We start from the raw sequence: 15,910 nt of genomic DNA, 5'->3' as shown, positions 1-15,910 counted from the left end.
CACTAATGACCTTATGTTCTGCCACATACCAAGTTCACACCCTGGGTAATTACTCTTGACAAGACCTAAAACATCACCCTTTATGAATGGTTTAAACAACTAACATTCCTTAAGAAAAATTCAAAAGCAGGTTGTACAAAGTGCACAATTCCTGAGGCCTTAGACCCCTAAGAAACATCCCCACTTCCCCTTTCCTTCATATAAAGAGACAAAAGGATTGGGATCTATGAGATTTACTGTAGTGGCCTATTACAACCTTAATCCAAGGGAGTGAAGTTAATGGTGGAATTTCAGGTACAACATAAGGGGAGGGATTGGACACAGGGATACACCTTGGTCTCCTGGCGCATGGGGAGCCCAGACTGTACCCCAAACATCCAGTGTGCACTGTCCCTGGGTGTCTCTTAGTGAAGTGCATCTGGCCTATATACAGTATATATCTCTGCCCTAGGGGATCCGGGTGACAGCATACTCATCAGATAAATTAATTCCTGTTAACGTGCCAAGGAGAAGGGCCCTTCCAGGAAACCAGGGCCTCTCAGAGACAAGTTTGCCCTGTTTTCCATTAAAGTGTTTGTCACAGTGAAATATCAGGCCTAAGAGAGAAGAGCACCTAGGGGCTGCTCTTAATAAACTGAAACCCACAACCTTTAAAGTTTGACCCTGGAATGAAACTCTCCAACTAGGGGTCAGAGGACCAGCTCAGTCCCTTTAAGTCTTTCCTTCCCCCAAAGGGTAATTTGATTCAAAGGTGACAAGGTGATCAGATGGCATCCTCCACCTGGAGACCAGCCCATAACTAGGAAGCAGGAAGTCCCATTTCTAGAGGAAGGGGCAGTGCAGGTATTACAGAGCAAGAGCCAGAGGGTTGGAAGAGGACAGGCCTGGGGCAGAGCTCACCCTCCGGAGGCTGTACCTGCCCTGGGGCTGTTGGATGGTACTCATTTCCCTGTAACTCTTCCAGTTCCCATAGCCCACCAAGGGCTGTGTTAAACTGGGGCGAGGGTTTATGCAGTTAGCAAGTGAGACTTTAAATGTACTCCATAAGCTTTACCCTTTTCTTATGGAAATTTTCAAATGTACACAGAAGTAAGGAGACTCCTATACCCTCCATGTTCCCATGCCTAACTTTAACAATTGCCTATCTTGTTTTATCTATCAACCTTTGGGGATATTTTGGGGGGTGGGGGTGAGTATTCTGAGTATTTCGAAGCAAATCTCAGACATCTCACCCATAAATCAAATGGTACTGATTAAATGGTATTTGACATCCTACACACAAATAGTCGTCTCTACTTTCAACCATATCAGCTAGGGTTTTGAGCAAGGAGGTTGAGGTCCAATGGTATGGTCCAGACCCCTAGTTTTTTTGTTTGTTTGTTTGTTTGTTTGTTTGCGGTATGCAGGCCTCTCGCTGTTGTGGCCTCTCCCGTTGCGGAGCACAGGCTCCGGACGCGCAGGCTCAGCGGCCATGGCCCACGGGCCCAGCCGCTCCGCGGCATGTGGGATCTTCCCGGACCGGGGCACGAACCCGTGTCCCCTGCATCGGCAGGCGGACTCCCAACCACTGCGCCACCAGGGAAGCCCCAGACCCCTAGTTTTAATGACAATAACTCCGGAGAACTGAGCTACCCAACGTTGGTGCTAGAGTGGATACCAGGAAGAAGTCGGTCCTCCCGGTTGAGTGAGTGACGGCCCAGGCTGGTGACCGTTTCCCAGGCCCCGTCCCTGGGAGGGGGAGGGGTACCCTCCACTAACTGCTGGCAGGAAGAATCCCGGCTGTTCCCCGAACACACTTCTGGAAGCACAGACCTGGTGCGCGGCAGCGGGCCACGAATGCAGCCGGGTACTGGGACGTGCAAGCCGCGGTAACTGGAGCGGGGGATCCTGGGCGGTATACCCGGGTCTGGGGTGGCCTTGTAAAGAGAAGGGGGCCTGCTCCCACGACCGGTGGGATAACCCGGGGCCAAGGTCAGGCTGCGGCCCGGGTCGCCCCGCCGCCACCCCGGGTCCACGTGGGGAGCAGGCCGGCGAGGCTGGCGCGGCGCGCACGCCCGGAGCTGGGATCAGGAAGTAGCCTCCCGCGGGCGCGGCCCTGGGCGCGGCGCTGCAGGTGCCGATCGATGTGGCGCGGGCCGGCGGCCGGTGCAGAGGAGGGGGTAAGCGCGGGGTCGCCTTCGCGGCCAGGGAACGCCAGCCCCGGGGTCAGAGCTTGCGGCTGAGCCCGGCCTGGAGAGGAGGGTGTTTGGGGAGGGGGTGCTGACTTGAGGCTCGGATCCGGCCGCCGGGAAGGTCTCGAATCGGGGGTGGGGTGGGGTGGGGGCGCCGTTGGGGGTCTCCGACTCGGGAGAGGGATGGGGGCGGTGAAAGTAGGGGGAAGGAGGAGACTGCAACAAGGTTTTGGAAGTGTGAGCGGGACTAGGTAGAGGGACTCGGGGTAGGTTGGGGGCGGGGGTTCTCTAGACGCCGGGGAACGCGGGGTGGTCCTAAGGCTATGGGGACGCAGTCCTGCTCGGGGATGAGGGGCAACGTGAACCTGCAGATGAGCCGAGTCGAGGGGCGTTAAGCTCCTAGAGGATGTGGAGCAGGGGCGGAGGAGGGGGACTGGGGGGAGGAAGGGGGCCGAGGCTCTAGCACCCACAGGCACCTCCCGCGGCTACCGAGATCTAACACCAGCACCACCATCTGCGGGCAGGGAGCGCACAAGGGCTGCCAGGGACCCGACGCGAGCCTGACTCCGAAGGCCATTTCTCTGAGGCTGTGGCTTTAAGGGAGACGCTGGGCTTGCGGGCTCTTTAAGGAGGCGGTTGGGGGCGTGTCAGGAAATGAATCCTGGGCCCGCCTCGCCGGCGGGAGCGGCCTCGGAAGTCCGGAGGTTGCTGGGCGGAGCGAGGGCCGGCACCTGGGAAGACTGCGCGCCTTGGGCTTGTACCGGCACCTGGACCGTGAGCGCCTCTGACCTCGCCTGCACCCTCTTTCCAAACCCCCCGCACGCTCTCCTTTCAGCTCCTTGCATGCCCCCTCCCACCCTGCAAACCTTTCTCTCCCATAGCAGCCCATGCCTGTCTCTCTCAGCACCTCTTCACCACGCTGTCCCCCGCCCTTTTCTAACACCTCCGCCCTGCATTTCTCCCCCTTTTCCTTCCATATCTCTCCCCCGACACCCCTCTTCCTGCGAATCCTCCTTGCTAGGTCCCAGCCCCTTCTCCCCTGACCTGTCATCTCTGTCCAACCTTAGCCTGTCCCTCACCTCTTCCCTGTGTCTTGTCTCATGAACCCCCTCAGGGTGGCAGCAGGTTGTGGGACTCACCCCAGAGCAGAACCTCTCCATCCAGGAGAAGGGTGGGCGGCCTCCAGGCCACCCACCATGTGACAGTTGAGGACTTCAGCTTGCAGAAAGCAGAAGTGAGCTCACTGCTCCGTGTACTCCAGGAAATCAGTCTGGCTGTAGGGTGACCCAGCTCCTCTGCTACCATGAACAGGGCCTCTCTGAAGCGGTCAAAGATCCTGCACATGGCACTGATGGGGACTTCCGACCCCTCCGGAGAGGCAGAGGCCAGCCACGAGAAGCCCTTTGTGCTGCGGGCACTGCAGATCGCTCTGGTAGTCTCTCTCTACTGGGTCACGTCCATCTCCATGGTGTTCCTTAACAAGTACCTACTGGATAGCCCCTCCCTACAGCTGGACACCCCCATCTTCGTCACCTTCTACCAGTGCCTGGTGACCGCGCTGCTGTGCAAGGGCCTCAGCTCACTGGCCACCTGCTGCCCTGGTACCATGGACTTCCCCACCCTGCGCCTGGACCTCAGGGTGGCCCGAAGCATCCTGCCCCTGTCGGTGGTCTTCATCGGCATGATCACCTTCAATAATCTCTGCCTCAAGTATGTGGGTGTGGCCTTCTACAACGTGGGTCGCTCACTCACCACCGTCTTCAATGTGCTGCTCTCCTACCTGCTGCTCAAGCAAACCACCTCCTTCTATGCTCTGCTCACCTGCAGCATCATCATTGGTGAGTGGCCATCCAGGGCCACGGGGAATGGCTGTGGGCGGTGGGGGAAGATGGGGGCCAAAACCCTAAAGAATAACCCTGTCGACCATCTTTGACTTATCTGTCCCAGCTCCCTTGTCATGACAGTCATATGAGGAAGAGCCTGGGGTCCAGAGAAAGCAAGTAACTTTCTAGCAAGTTAGGGGCCCAATCAGGGCCCTTCAAACAAGATGGGATTCTAATCTACATTTCACAGAGGGAAAACCAAGGCACAGAGAGGTTAAGTAATTTGTCAAAGATCACTCAGCTAAGTGGCAGAGGTGGGATCTGATCTCAAGCAATCTGGCTCCTTACACTTGACCACTGTACTCTCTTGCTTCTCAAGACTTCAAGTGTCCCGACTCCCCATCCAGTGCTCTCTCTAGAGGACGTGGCATCTTGTAATAAATATACCATCACCGTCTGACCTTGCAGGCTTACAATAATGCCTGAGTCAGTGGCAAGAGATATGCTTTGAGATAACTTAGCCGTCTTCCCAGACTTGACCCTCAGAAAATAAAAATATTGATGGGGACATTGTGCTAATCATTCGCATACAGCATCTGCTATGTTCCCCAGATATCCCCTGGGTGGTAGCATCACCATGATCAACTCTACACAAACAAGGAAACTGACACTCAGAGAGGTTAAGTCACTTACCCAGAGCCCCACAGCTAGGAAGTAGCCATGCTGGGATGCAAACTCAGATTGGCCGGACCCCCAGGCCTGTGTTTCTAACCACTCTGCTCTGTTCTTGTCCCCTAGAGGTTAGAACTGCACTATCCAGTTCAGCAGCCACTGACCACATGTGTCTATTCCAATTCAAATTCAGTGAAATTTTTAAAATTCAGTTATTCAGTTGCAGGTGTTGTTACCAGATTCTGTAGCCACATTTCAAGTGCTTAGTTGCCACGTGTAGCCAGTGGCTACTGTATTGGACAGCACAGGTGACAGAACATTTCCATCATCACAAAATGTTTTATTGCAGCCCATTAGGTAAGAGCACCCCCAGCTTCCCACGCCCTCAGAGCCCTCCTGGGACTCAGTCATCCAGGAATATGGGATCTTTCTTTGAACCTGTTCAGGTTCTTCCTGGTGCTGCACATTTCATCTTGGTTGACCTACATATTCTCAGTTGGTGTCTCAGAGTCTCAGGCTGAGTTGCACTGGTTGCTGGGGAGAGGCCCATCCCAGGCCACCTGTCCTAGAAAATGTTCCCCTCGCTGAGCCACTTCGGGACCTAGGGCTGCCCAGTCTAGGTCCAAGGTTGGAGAGGGAGCAGGGCAGAGGTTGGAGTGGGGGGGAGCTGCTAAGACCCCTGGCAGATCAGGCTCGCCGCTCCCACTTCCTCCCGAAGGGAGCTGGTATAGGCTCCCAGGCCTCACTTAGCCAAATGCCCCAGGGATCTCCACTTCAGCCCTGCTGACCCTATAAGGGGTAGAGTGGGAGGGACCTCCTGGTTGGCAAATTTGCATGCCGACCAATGAAGTCATTAGGGAAACTAGGCCCAAGTCCCGAAAAGTAATCAAAGTAGCAGATGGTGAGATAGCTTCTGGGAAAGTGCATTCGCAGGCCAGCCTGATGGGGCAGGCGCCCTGTAGGCTGGTGCTCTGTGCTGGCCCAGCACCTGACTTCCTCTCCGCCCTGTTTCCCCTTCCTTCCTTACTCCTCGAGGGGGAAGATGAGTCTCAGGTGACTCTCCAGGCCTCCTGGGATTGAGACACAAAAGGTGCTGTGGAAACCCTGGTGGGGAGTGGGGAGGGAGGAATCTAAGCAGGCATTCCAGAGAAAGTACTAGATGGATATAAGGAAGGAGTGAGGAGAGAATGTTCTAGTCAGTAGAGAAAACATGTGCATTTCTGCATGGCTGGGCCAGAGCAAGATGCACCCATGAGGCTGCCCAAGTTAAGTGAGTCTGGACTATTTCCTGAGGGCAGTGGGGAGGCACAGAGGGGCTTTAAGCCAGGACAGGACCTGAGCAGATCTGTACTGTAGGAAGATCATTCTGTTTGCAAGGCGGAGAGTAGATTGATTGGAGTGGGAGGGTCAAGAACGTGACCCAGATCTCTGCAGCTGAAGGAAATGGGAGCTCAGAGAAGTTAAGTAAACTGTCCCCAGGCCACCCAGCCTCTAAACAGCAGAGCCTGATCAGAGCCCAAATCTCTCTGGCACCAAAACCACGTCGCGTCGCGGGCTGCTGTGGCGGGAGATAAAACATGTGTAAGATTCAGCCCCTGCCTTCTGGGAAGGTGGGGTCTAGCTAAAGAGACTGTACTGTCCCCATGGGCAGGTGTCTAGCAGCCCAGGGAAAGTAAGGGTCTTGAAGGAAAGCACAGCAGGAGGAGGCCAGGAAGAGGTCTGGGTGCTGGGGATATCAGGAAAGACTTTACCCCTGGAGAGACAGGCTTTGACCCTGAAGAATGAGTGGAATCTCCCAGGAAGGAGGAGGGTGTTTCTGGTGCAGTAAATGATCAAGGACACTGAGCTCTGGTGTGAGAAGCAGGGAGATGAGAGGGGACTCGGGGTGATCATGACATAGAGACACAAATTGTGGCAAGGGCGTGGGAAGCCCAGCATGCCAGGCTGAGGATCCTTGCAGACTTGGGGGGCAGTGGGGTGCCATGGAGGCTCTGTGAGCAGGAGATGTCACAACATGAGAGTCTCAGAAAGAGTGACTATCCCCAAAGACCTCAGGCCACAAGTGCTTCTAACCATTGTAAGCTCCCATTTTACAGACCAGGAAGCCGAGGCTCTGAGACCTTAAGTCGCTTTCCCAAGGTCACCTTAACCACTAAGTGCTGTATCTGTGCTCATCCTTCAGAGCTCATTTCAAATGTTGCTTTCCAGGTGCCCCCGGCCAGCACAGTCGCCCAGTTATGGGCTCTCACAGCACCCTGTACTGTTTTATGGACCTCATTACAATTGTAGTTAAAGAAGTAATTGGGAAATTACTTCTTTAATCGTTTTAATGTCTCTCTCCTCTGCCAGAATGTGAGCTCCATAAGGAAGGGTTCATGTCCTGAGTTACTTCCCCAGCCCTGCGTGGTGCTTAGCATGTAGTGGAGACTTTGCACATGTTTCTTGCAGGAAGAGCAGGGAGGATGGGATGATGGGGACAGCATTACACAGTCTGTGAACTTTGGTGGCAAAATTCTCTGTCCTTCGTCCTCCCCGCCCTCACCCCTCTCCTCCTCTCCCTACTATAGGTGGCTTCTGGCTTGGTGTGGACCAGGAGGGCGCAGAGGGTACCCTGTCTTGGACGGGCACCCTTTTTGGCGTGCTCGCAAGCCTCTGTGTCTCACTCAACGCCATCTACACCAAGAAGGTGCTCCCGGCGGTGGACGGCAGCATCTGGCGTCTGACCTTCTACAACAACGCCAACGCCTGCGTCCTCTTTCTGCCCCTGCTCCTGCTGCTGGGGGAGCTCCCAGCCCTCTACAATTTCCCCCAGCTGGGCAGCGCCCACTTCTGGGGCATGATGACGCTGGGCGGCCTGTTTGGCTTCGCCATCGGCTATGTAACAGGACTGCAGATCAAGTTCACCAGTCCCCTGACCCACAACGTGTCCGGCACAGCCAAAGCCTGTGCCCAGACGGTGCTGGCCGTCCTCTACTACGAGGAGACGAAGAGCTTCCTCTGGTGGATGAGCAACATGATGGTGCTGGGAGGCTCCTCCGCCTACACCTGGGTCAGGGGCTGGGAGATGAAAAAGATTCAGGATGAGCCCCGCCCCAAGGAGGACGAGAAGAGTAACATGGAGGTGTGAGCTTCTCCGGAGACCCTGCAATGGCCCGGCCCAGCCCGGGGAGAATGCCCGTGAATGAAGTGAAGGTGTCTCTCTGGACCCAGAGACAGTGGCCTTACAGACCTGATGGGAATCTGGTGGTTGAAATGGAACCAGTGTTTCCAAGTGATGTCAGAAAGTTGCCAAACCTGTCTCGACCCCCTTTCCTATTTCTGGGTTTTTGTCCTCCCCTAGGGAGGAAGGAACCCCCATGGGAAGAGCCAGTTAGGTTCTCTGGAAGAGCACCAGCTCTCTGGGAATAGGAGAGAGACAGCACCCCTTCCTGTCCCCCTGCCAGGGCCTCCTACCTCCACATGACCTTTGGGGTTGGGGACAGGCCACAACCTTTAAGGGACAGTATTGGCAAAGACATTACGTCTTCACTTGGACTCAGGGGAGATGGGGGTGTGACCCCACCACAGGCTTAGGATTTGGGAAACCTCACACCTCTGTGCCCCGGGGCAGGCAGCATAGCTTTGGCCCACCCCAAACCAGCCTTCTTTTGGAGGAAAAGTATAGGCTGGGCTGAGGGAGGAAATGAACAAACATTCTCTCTTCTCTGCATTGAGACCAGCAGCCCCCGTGCAAGGGGGTGAAGGATCGGGGGTACCAAGCCTGGCCCAGGCCCCTGCTCATTAACACCCTCCCGCAGTCGCTAACACCAGTTTTGCCCGCCTCACTCCCCTGCCCCTGAGGGGCAGCTGCCATCTGGCACAAACAACTACCTGGCTCAGGTAACAGCCCCCCAGAAGTGGAGGCAGGGAGCCACTTTGGCTTCTCCCAACTCTGCCTCTCCACAGAATGCTGATGGAGCCGGGGTCAGCTCAGAGCCTTCCACCTAAGCTGTTCTGGGCCCCCCAAGATCCAGGTCCCTGCAGGGCAGGTGTTGTAACCTGATCTTGATGAAGGTGTTAAGCTAACAATTACAAACTTCCCTGAGTTTGGGGCTGAAAGAATCTTCCCTTCCCCTCATCACACCCTCAGGGCTTGAGGGTGGCTTTCACAACTCCTGTCCCTTCTGTTGGGTGTTTTGTTCCACCAAGTGGAACAAAACTCCCTGGGGTAACTCCTGATGTCTTCAGCACCTGTAACGAAAGGCTGGGGAGAGTGGGGCTTCTCACAACTACTCTCTTCCCGTCCCCGCACAATCCCAGGTGGTTTCTAATGAAGTTGGTGGGGTCTGATGCCCTGAATTGTGTGTGATTTAATTAAAAATCAGAGTAAGACATCCTGTGTGTGTGCAGCGAGAAGGGACAGGCAGGGTCTGGCTGGGATTTATGAACGAAGGCTCATCCCTACCATTGCCAAGCCTGGGTTCTAGCAGGACAGCCCTTCTAAGAATCTGTTCTCCCTCCAGGCAAGGGGTTGATCCAAATACAAGACTCCTTCCAGACCTCAGGTTTCGTATTGGTGCCTGTTGCCATTTACCGGGCACTTGCTGGAGGCCAGACACTGCTGAGTCCTCTATTCCATCATTCATCTCCACAACCCTGCCATGCACCTTGAGGTGGGCACCATCGCTGATCCCCCATTTTACAGATGAGGACACTGAGGCTCAAGGAGGAGCACAGGAAGGAAGAAGCAGCAGTAGGATTCAGACGGAGGTCTCTGCCTTCAGAGCCCAGGCACCCAGCAATTTTTGAGCATCTAGTACGTGCCAGGCACTGTGGTAGAACATACTGGTATGAAGACCCAAATCTGCTTCAAGGGTCTCAAATATAAACACACATCAAGGTCCTCATAACAGATGCAGTATTGCCCTGAGGTCTCAGAAGATGGAGAGACCAAGTCTTCAGAAGGGCCAAGATGTTTGAACTGAATATTACTGGGCAAGTAGGGGGCTCCAGGAGCAAGGGTAGACTGGCCCAGGAAACAAGGTTAAGCTGAGGAAAGAGCACATGGCGGGTGGTGAGAGGTTTTTTTTGGGGGGGGGGGGGGGGGAATAGAAAAGGAGGGGGGGCCATGGCATGAACAGCCTTGAATGCAGTGGTCAATGTGGACTTGATTCTAAACGATTTTAAAACCATCACCAGGTCCCTTAAACAGAGAAGGGACATAGTCGTTTCTTCACCCTTTGTGTGATCAGAAAATTGAGATAACATTCTTAATGTTAGTTGCACTTTGGGGGGGGGGGGGAGGGTGAATAGAAAAGGAGGGTGGGCCATGGCATGAACAGCCTTGAATGCAGTGGTCAATGTGGACTTGATTCTAAACGATTTTAAAACCATCACCAGGTCCCTTAAACAGAGAAGGGACATAGTCGTTTCTTCACCCTTTGTGTGATCAGAAAATTGAGATAACATTCTTAATGTTAGTTGCACTTTCTTGAACAAGATTCAAGGAAAACCTAAGTAGTTTGAAAAAAATTTAGGCAGCCTTAACTCTCAGGACACAACTGAAACTGAACAGCCTACTGTGCAAGACCCCCACACAGAAAAGCACAAAGATGTGCAGTGCCAGCATCCCAGCCTCTCCCACAGTCAGCACCATTGCCCCCAGCTCATCTCTATGGTATTTAAAGGAGCCAAGACCACCTCCAGGAATGTTTCCCCTGCAAGCAGCAGAAGAGGTGCTCCTTCCCCTGCAAACCCACTGTTCCCCTTCTCTCTTGTCCCTTTTTTTTTTGAACAAATTGTCTTTTGTTCGTGACATACAAATAACAACCAATGGAAAAAGATCACTTTCTCCCTTTGATTCCAGTGATAACAAGTTGCTAAAGAAAAAATGTATCTATCAAGAAGGAGTTTCTCTTCAAAGTTTCCTCTAAAATAAAAAGCCAGGAAGGGTTAAAAAGAACCATATAAACGTCATATACACATCTGACATCAACAAAGATAACCAGAAATAGGGTGGATACAACTAAAAAAAAAAAAAAAAAAAAACTCAGTATATTTTAACTTGCCCCAAACAACAAACAATAAAAAAAAAGCCTGGTACAAAAGACAGCGATGTGGAAGTCAGCCTGCCCAGCAAAAAAAAATTGGTGGGTGAAGATGGAGAATTTAGGAACAGTGAGCTGGGCCCACACTGCAACACACCTCTGCTTCAGAATGCATCGCTCTTCACTTCTGTTTTTGAAGAGCACTTGACCAGGAGTCAGGAGACCTGGGTTCCACTTAGAAGCTAGGGAGCCTCAGGCAAGTCCCCTAACCTTTCCAGGCCTCACTTTTCCTATCTGAGATATGGGGATAATCCTTGTCCATCCTGCCACACAAAATGATTGTGAATTAATGCTCAGCATCATTCTGGAACTACAGTGAGCTATTGTTCTTACCAACATCAACAAACAACAATCTCTTGGAGTATTAACTATGCATCAGGCACTAGGGAAACAAACAGTGGACAAGACACTAAAAACAAGTAAAATAAATACAGCCTGTTGAGGACAATGAAGAAAACAAAAAAGCCAAAATGGAGAATATCAGAGGGGACCCTCCTCTAGACAAAAGAATCAGAGAAGGCCTCTCCCTGAGCACATTTAACCTCAGACCCAAATGATGGGAAGCAGCCATCCATAGGAAGAGCTAAAGAAAGGGCATCCCGGGACGTCCCCGGTGGTGCAGTGGTTAAGAATCTGCCTGCCAATGCAGGGCACACGGTTCGATCCCTGGTCTGGGAAGATCCCACATGCCGCGGAGCAGCTTAGCCTGTGCACCACAATTACTGGGCCTGCGCTCTAGAGCCTGCAAGCCACAAGCACTGAGCCCATGTGCCACAGCTACTGAAGCCCGCGCGCCTAGAGCCTGTGCTCTGCAACAAGAGAAGCCACTGCAATGAGAAGCCCATGCACCGCAATGAAGAGCAGCCCCCTCTTGCTTCAACTAGAGAAAGCCCGCATGCAGCAACGATAGACCCAACGCAGCCAAAAATAAAATTAAAAAATAAAAAAAAAAAGAAAGAAAGAAAGGGCATCCCAGGCAGAGGTTACAGCCCATGCAAAGGCCCTGAGGAAAGAAGAGTTGGGTGTGGTCCAGAACCAGAGAGAAGTCCAGGCAGGTAGGAGCAGAGTTGGGGAACCAGCTATTCCCAGGGGACAAAAATCCCAGGAATAAGGACTTCCCTGGTGGCACAGTGGTTAAGAATCTGCCTGCCAATGCAGGGGACACAGGTTCGATCCCTGGTCCGGGAAGATCCCACATGCCATGGAGCAACTAAGCCTGTGCACCACAGCTACTGAGCCTGCGCTCTAGAGTCCACGAACCACGACTAATGAGCCCACGTGCTACAACTACTGGAGCCCACGTGCTACAACTACTGGAGCCCACGTGCTACAACTACTGAAGCCCGCGTGCCTAGAGCCCATGGTCCGCAACAAGAGAAGCCACCACAATGAGAAGCCCACGCACCACAACGAAGAGTAGCCCCCGCTCGCCACAGCTAAAGAAAGCCTGCATGCAGCAACAAAGACCCAATGCAGCCAAAAATAAAAATAAATAAATTTGTATTAAAAAAAAATCCCAGGAATAGGAAAGGCGGAAGAGACAGACTTGGCAACTTTCTGACATTACTTGGAAACACTGGCTCCTTTTGGTTCCACTCACCATGGGGTGGAAAGAGAGGAGGTCAGAGACCAAGTTCCAGCTGGGGAGCACCCTACTGACCACAGCAAGGAGGTTAGATTTATTCTCAGTGCCTGGGGAAGCCACTGGGAGTGCCATGACTGGTTTATAGCTTAAAAAGTTCCCTCTAGCTGCTGTGAGGAGAATGAATTAGATAAATCATTAACCTCTCTGATCCTTTTCCTCATATGAAAGAAAAGAAAGTTGTTCTAATTAAGAGATAATATGTTGATTTAAGGAGTCAACATACATGAAATTTAGTTACTAGATGAGAAAACTGAGGCCCCAAAGGGTCAAATGACTAGTCTGGGACACCAATGACAAAACAGAGTGTGGTACTCAGCCCTGCTGGCCCCCCTGTCTGATTTGCTTCCCACAGCTGCCTCACCAGATGCAGCCCTCGCCCAGCCCATCCCCCCACCCCCCAAACCTTGGCTCCTGTGAAAGGGCTAAATTAAGGACCTGAAACCAGCTGAAATGGGACAGCAGAGCCTGCTGCACTGAAGCACCTGGTCCAGGTGTGCTGGGAGCTTAGGTGAAGGAAGGCTATGGGTGGTGTGGGGCAGGGAGGGGTGGTTAGTAGCATGGCGACGACAGCAGGATGTCCGGCACCTGTTGAGCACAGGTGGGGAATTTATAACATGAGAGCCAGGAATGAGTTGGGAAATCAGAGTCCAGCCCCAGATTCCACACACAAGCCTGAGTCTCAGAATGCATGACAGGCTTGCCCAAGGCCGCAGTGCAATGGAACCCAGACCCCTCCTCCCAGGCCAGTGCCCTTTCTACTAAGCATCATCATCATCATCATTTTTAGAAATAATAATAATCACCATGACTATTATTATTGCTAGCAATTGTTAGATACTCACCCCATGCCAGGTGCTATTCTAAGCACTTGACCCAGGTACTATTAACATCCCCCTTTCACAGATGAGGTGAGGGAACCAAGACACAGAGAAATTAGCAATGTGACCCAAATCGCAGGCTAGGTTCCCTCTCTGCACAGTGAGACTGAATGTACAAACGGACATTGGCCAAACCATATATGACAATAGAACTCTGACCCACAGCTTCGGCAGCAATCAGCTCTGGAACCCAAACCAATATCTCCACAGACGTGAGCTCAGGACAGTCAGGATCTGGGGAGTGACTGCCTGTTTCCCTATTTTGGCCCACACCCCCTACTTCCAACTAAGGACCAACCAGTCACATAAGGCGCCCTGCCCCCTTGTAGTTAGCCCACCTCCAGCTTCCCCATCAGTTTAACAGCCTCCTGAAGCCTTCCCTTTTCTCACTATAAAGCTTCCCCATTCCTCTGCCTGCCTTCAAATCTTTGCCACATTACAAGTGATGGTGGCTGACTCCCCCGCTATAGCAGGCTCCAAATAAATAGCCTGTTTGTTCTCATTTGGGTGAGCTTTATTTATTTTTACAACTACCACTCCCCATCAGCTTTCTGTCCAGGTACAGGCTGGCTTGGGAGGAGGAAATAGTCTCAGGTGAGCCCCAGCCAGGTGGAAGGAGCCTGTGGTGTGAGGGTGGCGCTTGTTGGGGGTACCTTCATTTCTACCAGTCCTGCAGTCTGGCTTCCAGGCTGCTCTGTAGCCCCAGAAGGCTTATATGATTTTCCATCCATCTAGCGAGCCTCTCTGCTTCCTCCCCATGTCACTATGCACAGGGTCCCTGCCTTACCTCATTTTTCATTCCCCTGGTCCTTAGCGAGTGCCCGCTATATGCAGGGCCTGAGCTAGTCTCTTTACACCTTCAACTCGGGTAATCCTAACCCTCCTTTAATAACTCTGATTTAGAGCAGGATCACTTTGCACTGAATCTCAGATAGAAAGAAATGACTTAAAACAGTAAAATCAATTCAACCACCCCCCCAGTGAACCAGTGGATCCTGAAACCAACTCAATCTAGCCAACAAAACTTGGGCTCTGGAACAGCATCATGGTCATGGAGCTGAACCCGAACCCAAACCATATCTCATCGATCTCAGCTTTCAACTCCCAAGAAACCTGGTGGGATGGGGTCAACAGAGACAAACACAGACCTCCAGCTCTGTCCTGGGACCAAGAGCTCATATTCACTTGAGTCGGACTCTGTGGGAAGATGAGGGGGCATAAAAAGAACATGAAGGTTCTCACCTTCTCCAGAGACCCGGCAAGTAACAGGCAAGGGGAGAGGCCAGGGTGTGAGTCAACAGGGATTAGTGGAGCCTATAGCAAACTGGGGGCCAGTGAACCCAGCAGAAGGCCCCAAATTCCTAATTTCCAAAACTAGTTTGCCCCTCTGGCCACCAGTTTTCAACTTCTAGGCAATTGGACCTTAGTTGGAATCCCAGCTCTGCCATGTGCTGGCTGGGCGTCTTTGCGTGAGTCAGATGACATTTCGGCAGACTCAGTTTCCTAGCCACTTCCTAGCTGTATGGCCATAGGCAAATGACTTGATGTCTCTGAGCCTCAGTTGCCTGATATGTAGAGAGAGGATGATGATAGTTCCTACACCAGAGGGCAGTGCAATGACTGGATGAGATAATGCATGTTGCACGCTTAGCACGCTATCTGCTACATAAACAGCAGCTGTGATCCTTAGATGGAAGCTCACGGCAGAAAAAATGGTAGGACTCTGTCCCCTCTGCCACACGGGCCCTGTGGATTCAGCTCTGAGACCTGCCCAGAGCAGCCTTCCAGCCCGCTGGGTGGGAAGGTTCTGCCCTGGCAGGAGCTGGAGATGCCAGGGCTCTGTTGCTGCATCCATCCCTGCCGCCTTCATCTGCCTTCTCTGCTTCCTCCCTCCCGCTGCAATCACAGGGAAGGTGAACACTTATTTATCACAGGCGTGAACTCCTGATATAAAGACAGCAATAGGGACCACCAGTAACGCAAATGAGGAAGGTGAGCTGGATGGGAGCTGTGGTGAAATGGACAGTTTCAAACAGGGGAAACACGACTGAGTTCTTTTCATCTTTTGCCACTTGGGCCTATATTGCCAGAACTCCTACTTTTGCAACAGAAGCTGGAAATCTGAATCTTTAAGTGCGATCTCCTGATTTCTTTTAAACAGTGACTCAGATTTATAAAATACTGTGTGGGCTGTGTGGCACACACACGGACCAGATTCAGCCTCAGGCCACCATCTCACACCCTTTTTCTTAGAATACAACTTATTTGGCAGCCTCATCACATCTGTGAGAGGTTGAGTAGGACACAGAACCAGGGGGCAAAGGTGGCAGCAACTCTATGAACCAGAGCTGATGGGATTGTCACTCTTGGCTTTGCCAGCCAAAGCACCCTTCTTTTGCCACCTCCCCAGAAGAGAAGCTTCCTGAAGGGGGTCACTCTGGCTGTTTCCACCATTTTCCAGCAGAAATGAGTAGAAACATTTACAGGCCCTTAGAGTGTGTGAAAAGTTTTACTGCCCCTCTTCACACTGTGCTTGAAATGCGCAGGGATGCAGGAGAGGACCTGGGGGGCTTCTGTGATTGATTTTGCTACTGCAAATACTAAGAATAGTTAACATAGCAGCATAACAACAAAG

General features: G+C 52.4%; 1 protein-coding gene across 1 annotated transcript; it reads left to right on the top strand.

The window, feature by feature from the left end:
* Positions 1-1,793: 1,793 nt before the first annotated feature.
* SLC35C1 (solute carrier family 35 member C1) lies at positions 1,794-7,967 on the top strand. The gene is made up of 3 exons (XM_007455798.1): positions 1,794-1,868; positions 3,483-4,009; positions 7,234-7,967. Exons 1-3 carry the CDS (start codon positions 1,837-1,839, stop codon positions 7,791-7,793), a joined length of 1,119 nt encoding a protein of 372 aa, XP_007455860.1. The 5' UTR covers positions 1,794-1,836; the 3' UTR covers positions 7,794-7,967.
* The last annotated feature ends 7,943 nt before the right edge of the window (positions 7,968-15,910 follow it).

This window comes from Lipotes vexillifer, unplaced genomic scaffold (assembly GCF_000442215.2).
Source record: "Lipotes vexillifer unplaced genomic scaffold, Lipotes_vexillifer_v1.1 scaffold977, whole genome shotgun sequence".
Lineage (NCBI taxonomy): Eukaryota > Metazoa > Chordata > Mammalia > Artiodactyla > Lipotidae > Lipotes > Lipotes vexillifer.
This window is presented reverse-complemented; position numbering and strand designations above follow the sequence as displayed.

Bases quoted from the DNA above. Each gene is read 5' to 3' on its own strand.
- SLC35C1 (XM_007455798.1), top strand. From the start codon at position 1,837: ATGCAGCCGGGTACTGGGACGTGCAAGCCGCG. The intron at 1,869-3,482 runs GTAACTGGAGCG...TACCATGAACAG, and splicing joins ACTGGGACGTGCAAGCCGCG to GGCCTCTCTGAAGCGGTCAA. The intron at 4,010-7,233 runs GTGAGTGGCCAT...TCCCTACTATAG, and splicing joins CACCTGCAGCATCATCATTG to GTGGCTTCTGGCTTGGTGTG.